Below are 15,280 nucleotides of genomic sequence, written 5' to 3' on the forward strand. Positions count from 1 at the left end.
AATATCTGCTATCTCCTTACACATTTGCTCTTCCAACTCACGCTCCCCATTAGGTGGCCTATAATACACTCCTATCAGTGTTACTACACCTTTCCCATTCCTCAATTCCACCCAAATAGTCTCCCTAGAGGAGCTCTCTAATCTATCCTTCCAAAGCACTGCCATAAGATTTTCTCAGATAAGCAACGCAACACCTCCTCCTCTGGCCCCTCCTACTCTATCGCACCTGAAGCAACTAAATCCAGGAATATTTAGTTGCCAATCACACCCTTCCTGCAACCATGTTTCACTAATAGCTACAACATCATAATTCCAGGTATCAATCCACGCTTTAAGCTCATCCACCTTTCTTACAATGCTCCTAGCATTAAAATAGATACATTTAAGATACTTTCCACCTCCTCCTCTCTTTTTATCCCTAACAATGCATTCAAATTTATTATCCTTTTCTTTCTTCTCCCCTACATCTTCGGGCTGAGCGCATCCCTTCTCCATCAGCTGCCTTTCCTCCCTCACACACTGTCTATTTACTTGCTCTACTGGTGAACTAACCTCCTCTCCCATAGTTTCCTCAAATTGATTCCCGCCCCCCCATCTTACTAGTTTAAAGTCTGCCCTGTAGTCCTAGCAAACCTCCCCGCTAGGATATTGGTCCCCCCAGGATTCAAGTGTAACCCGTCCTTCTTGAACAGGTCACGCCTACCCCAGAAGAGGTCCCAATGATCCAGAAACTTGAATCCCTGCCCCCTGCTCCAATCCCACAGCCACGCATTCATCCTCCACCTAATTCCATTCCTACTCTCACTGTCATGTGGCACAGGCAGTAATCCCAAGATTACTACCTTTGCGGTCCTTCTTCTTAACTGCCTTCCTAACTCCCTATACTCTTGTTTCAGGACCTCTTCCCCTTTCCTACCTATATCATTGGTACCTACATGTACCATGACCTCTGGCTCCTCACCCTCCCACTTCAGGATATCTTGGACGCAATCAGAAATGTCCCGAACCCTGGCACCAGGGAGGCAAATTACCATCCGGGACTCCCGGTCACCTCCACAGAACCGCCTGTCTGAACCCCTGACTATCGAGTCCCCTATTACGATGGTCCTCTTTCTTCTATCCCTACCCTTCTGAGCTACAGGGCCTTCCTCTGTGCCGGAGACCCGGCCACTGTCACTTCCACCAGGTAGGCTGTCCCCCCCAACAGTACTCAAACATGAGTACTTATTGTCAAGGGGTACAGCCACTGGGGTACTCTCTAGTACCTGCCTCTTCCCCTTCCTGACCGTGACCCACCTATCTGCCTCCCTTGGCCCCGGAGTGACCACCTGCCTGTAACTCCTCTCTATCACCTCCTCACTCTCCCTGACCAGGCGAAGGTCATCAAGCTGCAGCTCCAGTTCCCTATCTCGGTCCCTCAGGAGCTGCAGTTCGGTGCACCTGGCGCAGATCTGGACGTCCGGGAGGCTTGGAGACTCCAGAAGCTCCCACATCTGACACCGAGAACAACAAGCTGCCCTCACACTCATACTTCCCAAATAACTGAAAATAACAAGAACTAAAAGATAAGCCTACTGTGCCCTCTTCCGCCTAAGCCCCCTGAGCCCAAGCCCTACACTCTGCTCCCGGCGCACTCCGCTGCCCGCTTCTTAAGGCTGCGTTCTTTTTATATCTTCCCTCCTTCCCAGGCCTCCTTCACGCGCCTGCGCAGTCCCGCCTCTCAGAACTCCGATCTGAGATGCAATTGGACAATTTGAAAATGCCCCATCATTTGCAACATTTTAGTGAAACCGGATTCTTTCATATAATTCTTCTGATGATAGAGGTGGGCAACTGAATAGATTGAGAATATCAGTCAAATCAGTTCATCAATGTATTTGTTTTCTGCATTACTTTCCTCAAAATATGAACATCCCAAAAATATTTGCATGGCTTATTATTCAAACTAGTATTTTAGCTGTTACTAATTGTTGGAATGGAATGGCATTTTGAGTCATTGGGTAAACAGCAAATGTTGTCGGAACTGTGAAGTTAACTGAAAACAATTTTGTTTCTATCTGCCTAGGCCTTATTCAGTTTTATAATGGATTTTTATATGTGATTTAAAAAATTAAAAATAAGCCATATTTTAAATACATTCTTCCTTTGTATCCATTCACCAAAGTTATGGAATTCTGAAGTAAAAGGAAAAGGCCCCAACCTTAGCTTACAGAAGAATGAAGGATACTGAAAGAAACAAAACATGCAGAAAATTCTTAGCACATCAAGCAGCATCCATGGAATGAGAAATATTTAACATTTCATTAGAAACAGAAAAAAACAATGAGTTAATTTTCAGGGTGGGTGAGTTATGGTTAGAACAAAGAATATTTCTGATAAGGTGTGTTCAAATAAACGAATGAGAGAAACTACAAGCACCTTATACCTGTTGTTTTAAACATTATTCATAGCAAAGTGGTGCAATATGCCCAGCAGGCTAAACTATATAAATTATTAGAGAAAACTGAGCTAAGTGATAATAGGAAGAAATGGCTAGGTCTCTTGTAGGTAAAAAGAAAGAAGAATAACCTAACTTTGGAATATTTGATATTGAATCAAGAAGGCTGCAATGTGCTCAGACAGAAGGTGTTTTTACTTATGCTTGTATTGGGCCTCCATGTAGCAGTGGAGGAGATCACAAGCAGAAAGGTCAGAGTGGGAGTGGAATGCTAAATTAATCTGGCAGGTAACCAAGAGCTCAGGATGCTCATGTTAACTCTGTTAATTGATCACCAAATCAGTGATTGGGTTTCTCAAGTGTAGAGTAAACTACCAGCACCAGGTACACCCAGGCAACCCCCAAGTTATTGGTGGGGGGGGGGTGCTGCTTTGCTAGAAAATGGTTTATATCGCAATTTTTCATAACACACAGCCAGATCATCTGTGAATACATCAAGATTTACTTACTTACTTCCACTTAAGTTCTGCAAGAGCAAATTATATTTCATATCTCATTGTTTGATAGTGATTATGATGCTCTTAAGGTGAATTTTCATAACCCAAATAGCTGTAATGTGAGGGTCACTTGTATACCAGATTGGAAGAAGTGTAAGTGAATTGGTGTCATGTGATGAGGAATGGTAAACTATAGAATCATGAAGGTTTGTGGAAGATCATGAAGAAACTGGAAAAAAGAAGAGGTTATGCTGCTGAAGTATGAACATAATTAAAGACATTTGGTTGAAAAAGCCTTATATAATGGGTTGTACATTTTTTGGAGGTTTTTATTGAATGATGAAGATAATGTCTACTGTGTCTCTAGATAGATGGAGCCCACACTGTGATATGGGCAGCAGCTCATCAGCCACTGGAAGGTGGTAGATCAGGAAAAACCCTAGTGATGACTTCCTCTATGGTAAATAACAGGAAATTACTTCTGCAGTTACCACAGAGAGAGATGTTTTATTTCTTGAAGGTCATCATAATTGAAGCATCTCTGAAGTTTGTTGATATCTTCTTCCCTGATATGGATGTTGAGATTGTGGAGTATAGCTGAATGTCCATTGCCTGGGTTTAGGATTTCAGCAGTGATACTGTATGCTGCCAAAACTTGGCAAAACGACAATCAACGGATATAAAGCGGGAAATATTTTACTGATTAGAGGCATATCTTCCATGAGGGAAGGTGGCTGTGGTTGTTGGACAGTACCTAGAAACAGCAGTCTTCAATTGCTCCATCAAAGACCTTGATCATAGACAGTATAATTTAGACCATTTTGGTGAGAGACAGAGAGTTGACATGCAACAGCTTGGTATTTTGATACAGATAGTGCCTGATCACTTCAAAGCTCCCAGAAAGTTCCAGATTGGATTAAGTTATGTGCTTTTTATGTACAGCCCAGTTTCCTTTTCACATAATAATGTTAAATTGGCCCTGTATTGTAGATATCCAATTTATCTGTAACAATGCTCCAAGAAATAATTGTTAACAAATAAAACTTATAAATGATCTAAATATGCTTTATATTGTCTATAACAATAACATGTATTGATGTGTTTATATAAGCTAACAAAGAAATAATTTAAATACTTTATGACTATCGCAGATTATGGATTAATTTTTACTCTCAAATTCCAAATGTGTGGCTACTCACAAGAATGTGTACTTTTCTGTCATTTCCCAATCTTCCTAATTCTAAACTTATTGCATTACAAAAGCATTTAATCTTTCTCAAATGTGTTTTAGTTTGTTGATTCAGCTCCGTTGTCAAGTTCACATAGAAGTAGCTCAGATTGAGGAAGATGAAAATCGGATAGAATTGGCCTTGGAACAACTTAAAAAGGCACTTCAAGTAAGTGATAGAGGGCCTTACAAGACTTACATCAAACAAGCAATGCACCGTTTGCAGCTGTACTCATCCGTTTACACGTCTCCAAAACTGCCAGAAGATCAAGCCATCCTGATCATTGAACAGGTAAGTTGTAGAACATGAGCCGAACTCATCATACAACTTAACTTTCATTAGAGACAGAAAAACCAAAAAAAATCTTCCTTTACACAAGTCTTAAAAAACAAGTCCCAGCCAGTCCACCTTCTCTTTGTAATTGAGTCCCTCAAGTTGAGATGCCTGGTTCCCCAAAAGTGGAGTACAAGTGGACAGGATAATGAAGAAGGCTTTTGGCACACTGACCTCCATCATACAGGGTGGGAAGTTCTGTTGCAGTTGTACAAGACACTGGTAATAATAGTACATATAAAAAATGAATTAAGTGTTTTGAGATATCAAATTGAATAAGATTTAATATATCAGAAATTTGCACCTCTAGCACCACCAAAGTTGCAACCTTTATGAATTAACATTGTTTTTCTATAAGTAACACTTACAATTTGTGATATATTACTTCAAGAAATTTGTTGCTTTACTACAATGAATGAACCATAGATGTATTTTAACCATGTCAAAAATTACTGAACAGTTCCATAGGAAAGTAACAAATAGGGAAGCTACTTATCATAATTGAGTTTACTTGGAAGATCTATAATTATTTTGGAGCATTAGAGAAATATATCTCATAAATGGGAAAAATACCTATTTTATATGCCAAATGGTGTTTTGATGAAAGTAGACTGTTTGTTCTATTGATATATTCGGTAATGCTGTTGTTTCCTAGCAAGTTAACTGAAGAAGATCTTGTATTTCTTGTATTTCAGGTCAAAAGACACAATAACTTGAAATGTGGACAAAGCAATCGATCTTTAATGATTAAGGCTGGAGGAGCTCTTGCTCCTAATTTTCAAGAGGTTCTGGATAGTGAAAATAAAGCCAAAGGTGAGTCTGTTATATGGCATTCACTATATGTGTAATTATGGAACCTGTGTTCAATACAGATGTTTTGATATGGAAGCAATAACAGAATTCTGTTTCAGTTTTATCAGTGAGATCAGATAGTAGATTGACTGTCCATATATGCATGTCCACGTTCAACCAGAAATGTATTCCTTGTAACCTGGAGCAGGATTTAACTTTTCATAAACTACCAATTGAATTCCTATATTGATATTAATACAATAATCAGCTACAATAACATTGTAACAATGTTGGTGTTTGCACATATATCTAACTATGCGCATAAAAATCTTTCTGTTCTTTTTTTCATCTGTAATTCCTTCGAATGATGCAGTAAAGGATAGAACCACACCACTCTTTACTGAGGCATTCTAAGGAATTGTAATACTGACGGATTTTTTTTCATTGTGTATTGGTAAAGATGAAAATTAGCTGTATTTGTCACATGTAAAACAAAACAACTGGACATACTATGAAATGTGTCATTTTGTGTCAATGACAAACACAGTTCAAGAGTTGCACTAGGCACAGCCCACAAGTGTCACGACATTTCTTGTGCCAACATAGCATGTCCACAGCTTATTACCCCTAACCTGTACATCTTTGGAATGTGGAAGAAAACCAGAGCAATGGGTAGAAACCCACATGGTCACAGGGAGAATACTCGAACTCCTTGCAGACAGCCACAGGTATTGTACTCTGATTGGCACTGTAAAGCGATTATGCTAACTGCTATACTACTGTGCTACTACAATCATTGTGCAAGTAAAGCAAATTCAGCTTTATCTGGAGGAGGCTCATTTTGTTTCACATCTTTGGACCTGTATACTAATCACAGGCCTCCAGTCTGGAATTGAATCTGAATCTACTGGGAATAGCTGACCATTTGAGACAGGGATTACTCATGTTTTTGAAAATAACTCTGATACTCTTGGTGGATGAGGTGGAAAGTTGAAGAAATGACCTTCCTACAAGGTAGATTGAAAATACTTTGACTGTGTAAGGTTCAGATGGTGACAACTGAAATTGTATTAACCACAAATACTGTATGAATTGTTAATTATTTCCAGTATTTCTGTTTCTCCGTTTCCAGCAACTGCAGTTGACTGCTATTCATTTAATTGTTTTGATATTTGCTGAAAGTTAATGTGTGGGAAAAAAATGTCCAAAGAAAATTGTAAAACAGACTAGGATGTAACTACTTATAAATAGTAGTTGAGATAAGGCAGATTTTTAAAATCATATTTGCCAATAGGCAGCAGTAGATGCTACTATGAGAACAGAAGTATTCATAATCTTGGCAGATTCTTGTTAACTAAGTTAGAAGTACAGTATATATTTGAGTAACCAGTAGGTAAAATTACTAAAATTAAAACCTTATCTTTAAAATATAAGGGTTTTAAAATGGTTCTCTGAACAATGCAAAAAGTAAAGAATTTCTGTCATGAGTCAGTGAGCACCCACAGAAAGTTGTTGAAATTTGCAACTGGTTCAAGCCAGTATAAGGATGTGAAAAATAATTTACTGTGCTGCTAAACTAGTTCATTCATCACTGTTGTAGATGGAATTCAGTTGAAGGATGTGTGGTGCCTTCAAGATGTACATGCACAAAAATCATTCCTGATAGCATGGATCAACATGGTATAAATCATGTCTGCAGCAATAAGAAAACAATTTACTCATAAATGCCATATTTAAGATATTTATACATGAACCATACATAATGTTAGGAGTTATAAATAAACTGCCATCATTTCATTGGTTTATTGTCAATAGAAGTTGATAGAAGTGCAAGGGAGCTGGTATGGAAACTGAATTGAGCGTCCTATATTTTTGATATTAAGCTGTGGATCAAGACTCAGGGATCTGTACTGGGTCCAATGTTGTTTATCATATACATTAATGATCTGGATGATGGGGTGGTAAATTGGATTAGTAAGTATGCTGATGATACTAAGATAGGTGGCTTTGTGGATAATGAAGTAGATTTTCAAAGCTTGCAGAGAGATTTAGGCCAGTTCAAAGAATGGGCTGAAAGATGGCAGATGGAATTTAATGCTGATAAGTGTGAAGTGCTACGTTTTGGTAGGAATAATCAAAATAGGACATACATAGTAAATGGTAGGGCATTGAAGAATGCAGTAGAACAGAGTGATCTAGGAATAATGGTGCATAGTTCTCTGAAGGTGGAATCTCATGTGGATAGGGTGGTGAAGAAAGCTTTTGGTATGTTGGCCTTTATAAAACAAAGCATTGAGTATAGGAGTTGGGATGTAATGTTAAAATTGTACAAGGCATTGGTGAGGCCAAATTTGGAGTATTGTGTACAGTTCAGGGTCACCGAATTATAGGAAAGATGTCAATAATATAGAGAGAGTACAGAGGAGATTTACTAGAATGTTACCTGGGTTTCAGCATCTAAGTTACAGAGAAAGGTTGAACAAGTTAGGTCTTTATTCTTTGGAGTGTAGAAGGTTGAGGGGGGACTTGATAGAGATATTTAAAATTATGAGGGGGTAGATAGGACACCATAGATATGCACTGTTATTCCTAGATCACTCTGTTCTACTGCATTCTTCAATGCCTTACCATTTACCATGTATGTCCTATTTTGACGTGGATAGGCTTTTTCCATTGAGAGTAGGGGGGATTCAAACAAGAGGGCGTGAGTTGAGAGTTAGGGGGCAAAAGTTTAGGGGTAACATGAGGGGGAACTTCTTTACTCAGAGAGTGGTAGCTGTGTGGAACGAGCTTCCAGTAGATGTGTTAGAGGCAGGTTCGATATTGTCATTTAAAATAAAATTGGATAGGTATATGGACAGGAAAGGAATGGAGGGTTATGGGCTGAGTGCAGGTCGATGGGACTAGGTGTGAGTAAGCGTTCGGTACGGACTAGAAGGGCTGAGATGGCCTGTTTCCATGCTGTAATTGTTATATAGTTATAAGACAGCGTAAATGGATATTCCCTATACCTGGAAAATGCAAAAGACTTTATTTTAGTAATGCTCAGAAACTGAGAAGGTGTTTTAATTGCAATCAATTGTTTTTTCTTCAAGGATTCCCCAAATAAAGTTTGTCATTTATAGCGTGCCGAATCAGGTCTGCTTCTGGATGGGTCCTGCTTTCTGATTCTTGTCCTGTTTGGTTCCTCAGTTTCATGCTACTGTAATTAATATCATTGCTGCATAGCTTTTGTCCTTCATATGTGGTTGGATTACGTACTTGGAGCAATGCATGTAATGTATTTTTGCATGAATTTCCCATTTTGTGACTTGGACATGAGGAAATTGATCAATTTTTAATCTGTGTATAGATTGCACAGTACATAAGAAAATTTGCTATGTGAATTTAAGATATTGTTTCTATAAGTTTCTATATTGTTTCTAACAAGTTTCTATGTTTTTTGTCAGAAATTGGGTATTAGCTAAAGAAAAGAAATTAAAATATATCAAGTAAGAAATTTGTGAGAAGTACATTGGGATAGGAGATCAAATTAAATTGTGACATTTCAGGATGTCAAATTTGTTGATTGCTTCCTCAATTTCAGTTTGTGATAGGATTTTGACAGTCATCATTAAAATCTGGCAAGACAGTCAGAATAGGGAAATAAAAGCATCAAGTCGTAAATTCAGTAGGAAGCAATGGGAATATGGTAAAAGAGGCAGAATAAAATTGATGAGTATGGCTATCACTACTCATTTGTTAAAACATCATGTGCAGTAAACAGATAGTGGGAATTATGGTTGAAATGAGAAATAGAAAAGAATTTATGACTGTAGGGAAGTATTGCAAATCATCTGTGAAGTGCTAGAATGCATAAATGGTGGGATTAGACAGCCTGTAACAAATTCATTGTGATTTCAATTGCAGGGCTTATAATTGCTGTTTTCATTAAAATATCCTGATGGGCATGTCAGATAGGTAATAAGTCTCTTAAATGTGTTGAATATAGTCAACTGCAGCAATATATCATGGAGTCAACAAGAACAATCTCAGAATAGATCTTGTAATGAACAACAATCTTAACAGTTTAATAGTCTATCTTAATAAAGCTAAAATCAAGACGTTGTTTTAAAGAAAGATGTGTGGAACAGCTACTAAATTACCTTAAATGCATTGCTGCAGAATCATCTAAAGTAAATTATGCACATCAAAATACATAAAACAACAGAAAATGATTGGGTAGGAATAAAAAAAAACAGAAGATGCAGTAGGCAAGCATCATCTGTAGGAAGGACAGTGAAGTTCCTGTATCAAAAGACTTAATGGTCTCAATCCTGAAAGTCAGCCATCTCTTTGCTTCCACAATTTGTTTCCTTTGCTTCTAATTCCAGTCTCTGCAGTCTTGGTTTTCTCCTTCCTACTGTTTCAAGTTAGTGATCTTCTTATCAAAACCTTTGATCTGATGAACGATCATCAATCTGATATCTTAAATTTATTTTTCTCTCTACAGATACTGGCTGACCAGCCAAGTATTTCCAGCACTTTCAGGTTTTATTTTAGATCATTGAAAATCATTTTAAAGTATTTTAACATGATGCAGAAGTACTTAGAAATATTAAAGGCATAAGAACTTTTTGACAATTAAAGAAATAAAGCATAAAATAAAATCAAATAAATATATACAAGAATGCAAAAAAAACAGATTCTGTTAAATGGGGAATAATAAAAACACAGTGAAAAGAGCCCAACACATGGATAAGGCAAAGGGAAAATGACCAGCAAGGTATGAGCAATATCAAACAAAAAATTACATTCAGTTTAGGTCAAGCAACATTGTTGAAAGCAAAATTAGAATGTTGTAATTGGAAGGACAAGACTCAGGGTGTCTCATAATGTCTAATATTAGAGTCCTATCTTTGACTGCATCTAATTCCAATTTAGATGACAATCGCATTGACACATATATACAGTATATGTTTGCTAACAGATGTAATAAACTAACATATTTAATGTGTTTGGCAAAAGGCTGCCAGTTCAGCTAAATTAAGAACATTGAATTTCAAACAGGAATGGAACATTCAGACCATTATGCCTGTTACTCCATTCAATAGAGTCCATGACTCATCTTCTGGCTCAACATCGCTTTATAGCATTAAGCCTATCTCTCTGTTTGATTGACATATTTTAGGATTTTCAGCAAATGATTAAGGCAGCCCTTGGGTAGAGAGCTCCAATGATTCATTATCCTTTGTGCCAAGAATAATTTTCCTCACTTCTGTCCTGAATCACCAATTTCTTATTTTGAGACTGCTCCAAATTCTGGATTCCCCATCAGAGACGCCATCAACCATGATGCTGTCAAAACCCTTTACCATTTTTGATGTTTTAATTAGATCTTCTACCAATCTTGTAAACTTAGAAAGTATAGACCCAGTCTCCTTATTGTATTTTCTGTCAAATTCTCCATCCCAGTAATCAAACTGGTGAAGCTTTACTGCACTCCTTTTATCTTCTTTAGGTAGAGAGACCAAAGCTGTACAATATATTCCAGATGCAATTTACCAGGGCTACATATTATGGGAGTAGGATATTGTTCCCTTGTACTACTAAAGTGGATAAGTCCCAGGACCTGTTGGGATATACCTATTGTTGTTGAGAGAAGTAAGAGTTGAGATTCCTGGGGCTTTCCATCTTTGGGTCCATTCTAACCACAGGTGAGGTCCTGGAGGATTGGCAAATAGCTAATATTGCTCTGCTATTTATGAAAGGAAGTAGGGGTAATTTTGGAAAATATAGATGGGTGAGTCTCATACAGTATCAGTGGTAGGGAGGTTACTGGAGAGGATTTTTAGGGATATATCTATTAGCACATTAAGAACCATGACCTAATATGAGACATTCAGCATGGCTTTGTGTGGCATCTTATAACTTGATTGAGTTTTTTTTTGTAATTTATTTTTTTATTGAAGTTCATCAAACAAACATTCCCGTAAGGTGTATTTCAGACATTGTACATATATATCATATATATCACAAAATCTCCACAAAGTATTTATCTGGGGTATACACTTATAGAAAAGAGTGGGAAGAAAAAACAAACAAAAGGAAAGAACTATGTACAAGTAGGGAGTGATCTTTTTTTACAACAGTTTCATTGATTTGTGAGAATAAAATCAGACCGATGAGGCATTATGTAGTTAAACCATTTTTCCCAGTATGAATCAAATTGTTCCAGCTTATGATTAACAGATGCTGTTATCTCCATTTTGTAAATGTCCATTGTAATTTACATCCATGTATTTAAAGTTGGGTTCTCCTGTGATAGCCATTTCCTAGTAAGAGTCTTTTTACCAGCCACCAACAGTATATTCATTAAATATTTATCTCTTTTCAACCATTCTTGAGGTATATATCCAAAATATATGGTCTTACTCTCCAAGGGTACTTCACATTTAAAGATGTCTTGTAGGGCATTGTGTATCCCCCCTCCAACAGTTTTTGATAACAGAGCAGTCCCAAAAAATATGATAATGATTTGCATTTTGATTTCCACAATTTTTCCAGCATACAGGGAAGTTACTATCATAATGGGATTTCTGAGAGGGTGTAATAGAATATCTTATCAAGTTTTTCCATGAGTTTTTTTTAAGGTGATTGATGAGGCAGAACTATGTAGTTTGTCAACATGGATTTCAGTAAGTCATTTAACGTGATCCTCTTGGGAGACTTACCTAAAAGATTAAGGCACATGGGATCCACAGTGACTTAGTCATTTGGATTCAGAATTGGCTTGCCCAGAGAAGACAGAAGGTAATAGTTGATGGGATTTACTCTGGCTGGAGGTCCATGAACTACTGGTGTTCCAGAGGAATTTGTACTAGGACCTCTACTGTTTGTGATACATTTATAAATGATCTGGATGAAAATTTTAATGGGTGCGTTAGTAAGTTTGCAGCTGATACAAAGATTGATGGAGTCTTAGAAAACTTAACAGATTGCCAAAGGATATAGATCAATTGCATAAGACAGAATTTAATCTGACCAAAACTGAGATGTTGCACTTTAGGGATCAAGTGTAGTGGGACAGTATACAGTTAATGGCAAGGCTAATACTGTTGATGAGTAGAGGGATCTTGGGTTCTAAGTCCGTAGCTCCCTGGAAGTGGCTGCACAGGTTGATAGGATGGTGAAGGAGACACGTGGTATGCTTGCCTACATTAGTTGAGGCATTGAGTTCAAGAGACTGGAAGTTATATTGCAGCTTTATAAAACTCTAGCTAGGCCATATCTGGAGTATTGCATTCAGTTCTGGTCATACCATTATAGGAAGGTGGTTGAGGCTTTGGAAAGGGTGCAGAAGAGTTTTACCGGTATGCTGCCTAGATTACAGAGCATTTTATGAGGAGAGGTTAGACAAACTTGGTTGTCTTCTCTGGAACAGCAAAGACTAAGGAGGGACTTGATAGAAGCTTATAAGATTGTGAGGGGCATAGATAAGAGTAGATAGCTGATATCTTTTAACCAGAGTCAAAATGTCTATTACCAGAGGGGATGGTTCAAAGGAGATTTGTGGACATTTCTTTTACACAGAATGTGATAGTTGCCTGGAATGTGCTGCCATGAATGGGAGCAGAGATAAATATGATAGAAGCATTTAAGAGACTCTTAGATATGTACAGAGAATGGAAGGTAATGCATTGGGTAGGTGGAAGGGCCTTTGAACTGTTTCTGATGATCAGAGATGTTAAAAAAATGGTTTGAAAGGATATAATAATGAAAATAATTGAAAGCCATATAAATTATGTATAAGCAGTGACTGTGCTACATATACCTGGCCTATGTAATGTGATAAAGTGGAGAACAGATAAATTGTAAGTAACTTCAAGCATGTTCCCTTCTTTGGTGTTAGCATAAGCTGGCATGGAAGCCAAGAAATTTGAGCTGGGATTTGCTATCGGTCTGCTAGCTAAAAAATAGTACACAAAGGTCTAGTATGGGGCATTCTTGAGTGTAGTTCACAGGATACTATGTTTTTTTTACTATAAGCCCATAGATATACAAAACGCTTAACTGCCACCTGCACAATTAGTTTTATCAATATGAAGTTTCAAATACAGTTTTTTTTTACTGATTTACAATATAAATGTGTGATTACTTCTAGCTATTTTCATCTACTTTTGGTATATTAAATTAATTTAAATAATAAATAACTAAATTAGTGACAATGCAAAATAGTGTTTAATAGTTTTTAACCCATTACACTGTCAAATCCCCAAGGGATAGTATACAGTTAACTAATGAAGTTCACAGGATCTTTCTACTGATGCTATTATGTTCTACTTTACAGTTTTTGTAGGCCGTGGTGACACAGGCTTAATTGGTTTACTTGCTGCCAAAGTTCAGAATTACATGAATTGTATACAGAAGACCAAAGGTTACTTGGAAAGACTTGAAGATGCAAATGATAAATTGAGGTAGGTGAAGTAACTCCACTGCCTGGAAATGCAGATGAGATGAGATGCTATGTACCTCTCATCTTGAAAACTTGCTTGAAAATTAAAGTTACTGACAGCAGTTTGATTTCAAAATTTGAACCAGCTAAAAAAAATTACAAGTGATGATAAATTATAAATATTAAATCCTTACCAACTAGAAATATTCAGCACTTGTTTAGTGTTTGATATCAAAAATTCTTATCAGAGGGCTAAATTTTCTTCCAGTATTTTCCAAATGAAAGATCAGATAATGTACAATGAAAGGGTATCAAATAGCATTCTCATTTTCAAAGTGCTCATATACCAATTTCTTTATTTTTTTTTGTGTGTGCCATACTCTGCCAGAGTCTCCACGACCACTTTTTTCCTAGTGGTTGTCTTGGAGGAAAGATTCTGTGAGTTATCACCCACGTCCTTCTCACACTGCAGTTTTTTTTCTATAAGGCCGAGTTGCGAGCTCGACACTTAACCCCAACGTGGATGGAAAGCTAGTTTTATCGATGTGCAAGGTGCTCTGCACTATAGTGAGGGTAAGGATTTGGGATGGGGGGAGCTAGGGGTATAAATGACATAGAGGTATGGAAATGTAGGGAGAATGTTTCATAGATGTAACTCAGATAGATTTTCAGCAGGGATTGGGACCATTGAGTTCAATTGAAGGCACCTGGCTGTTCATGGAGGTGGGCAGAAGTAGGGTGAGAGATTGGTTTTGAACAAGAATTGGACTGTTGTTTAGGTTGCTGGGTGGGAGATTGGTAAGGGAGAGAATGACTAGCGGTATGGCCAGAGGTCAGTTAGAGGTGGGTGGTAAGTTTCACAGTAGGCATTAACTTTATTTAATGGGCACCAACCTGAGCAGAGTTCCTGTCCTGTGACTTGTTCACCCATGACCTTTTAAGTAGCAATAAAAAAGACCTTGCAAATGCCATTATGCTATTAATGCCATGATGACTGGTGGGCTCGATCCGAGGCTCGTGCTTGCTTGGATCAAATCAAGGAAATAGTGAGGAATTGTGCATTGGATGGCACTGCTGATTTATACAATTGGCTGTTTCTAATACATAAAATACACAGAGGGCTCAGGAAAAAAAAAACTAGGTTTTATTGAACTCACAATAAGTGCATATTTTTTATTTGCAGTGGATTTTTATACTTGAAATAATAATATGGTGCACAGTTCGATTTCCATACTGCAACTTTTCTTGTTTACTATTTTAACTTCTTACCCATTAGTCTATCTAGTGTTATTATCGTGAAGAAGTAGAGTTATTCTCTAATGACTATGATGAAAATATTGTTATTTCCCTTAATCATTCTAATGTCTTTACGAACTTAAGGGCTTTACATGTTTAAAAGTTGATCTAGTGGTGTATAAACTGTTTATTGTATGGAATAATTAGGATATATAATTCAAAGGTTGAAGTATTAGTTGCTGCATCAATAGTTGCAGTATTTTTTAAATCTAACTTGGGGTACTTAATATTTTGAAAATTGTCCAAACTTAGTGGAAAGAAC

The 15,280-nt window shown here is 37.3% G+C and overlaps 1 protein-coding gene across 1 annotated transcript in view; it reads left to right on the forward strand.

Annotated features, from left to right (window-relative positions):
* LOC132379569 (cilia- and flagella-associated protein 46) overlaps positions 1-15,280 on the forward strand; it is a 236,555-nt gene that overhangs the window by 53,374 nt on the left and 167,901 nt on the right. The window contains exons 12-14 of the mRNA XM_059947632.1: positions 4,226-4,454; positions 5,192-5,309; positions 13,618-13,744. Coding sequence (XP_059803615.1) covers positions 4,226-4,454; positions 5,192-5,309; positions 13,618-13,744 — 474 coding nt within the window. The remainder of the gene's footprint in view (positions 1-4,225; positions 4,455-5,191; positions 5,310-13,617; positions 13,745-15,280) is intronic.

Source organism: Hypanus sabinus, chromosome 22 (genome assembly GCF_030144855.1).
Source record: "Hypanus sabinus isolate sHypSab1 chromosome 22, sHypSab1.hap1, whole genome shotgun sequence".
Lineage (NCBI taxonomy): Eukaryota > Metazoa > Chordata > Chondrichthyes > Myliobatiformes > Dasyatidae > Hypanus > Hypanus sabinus.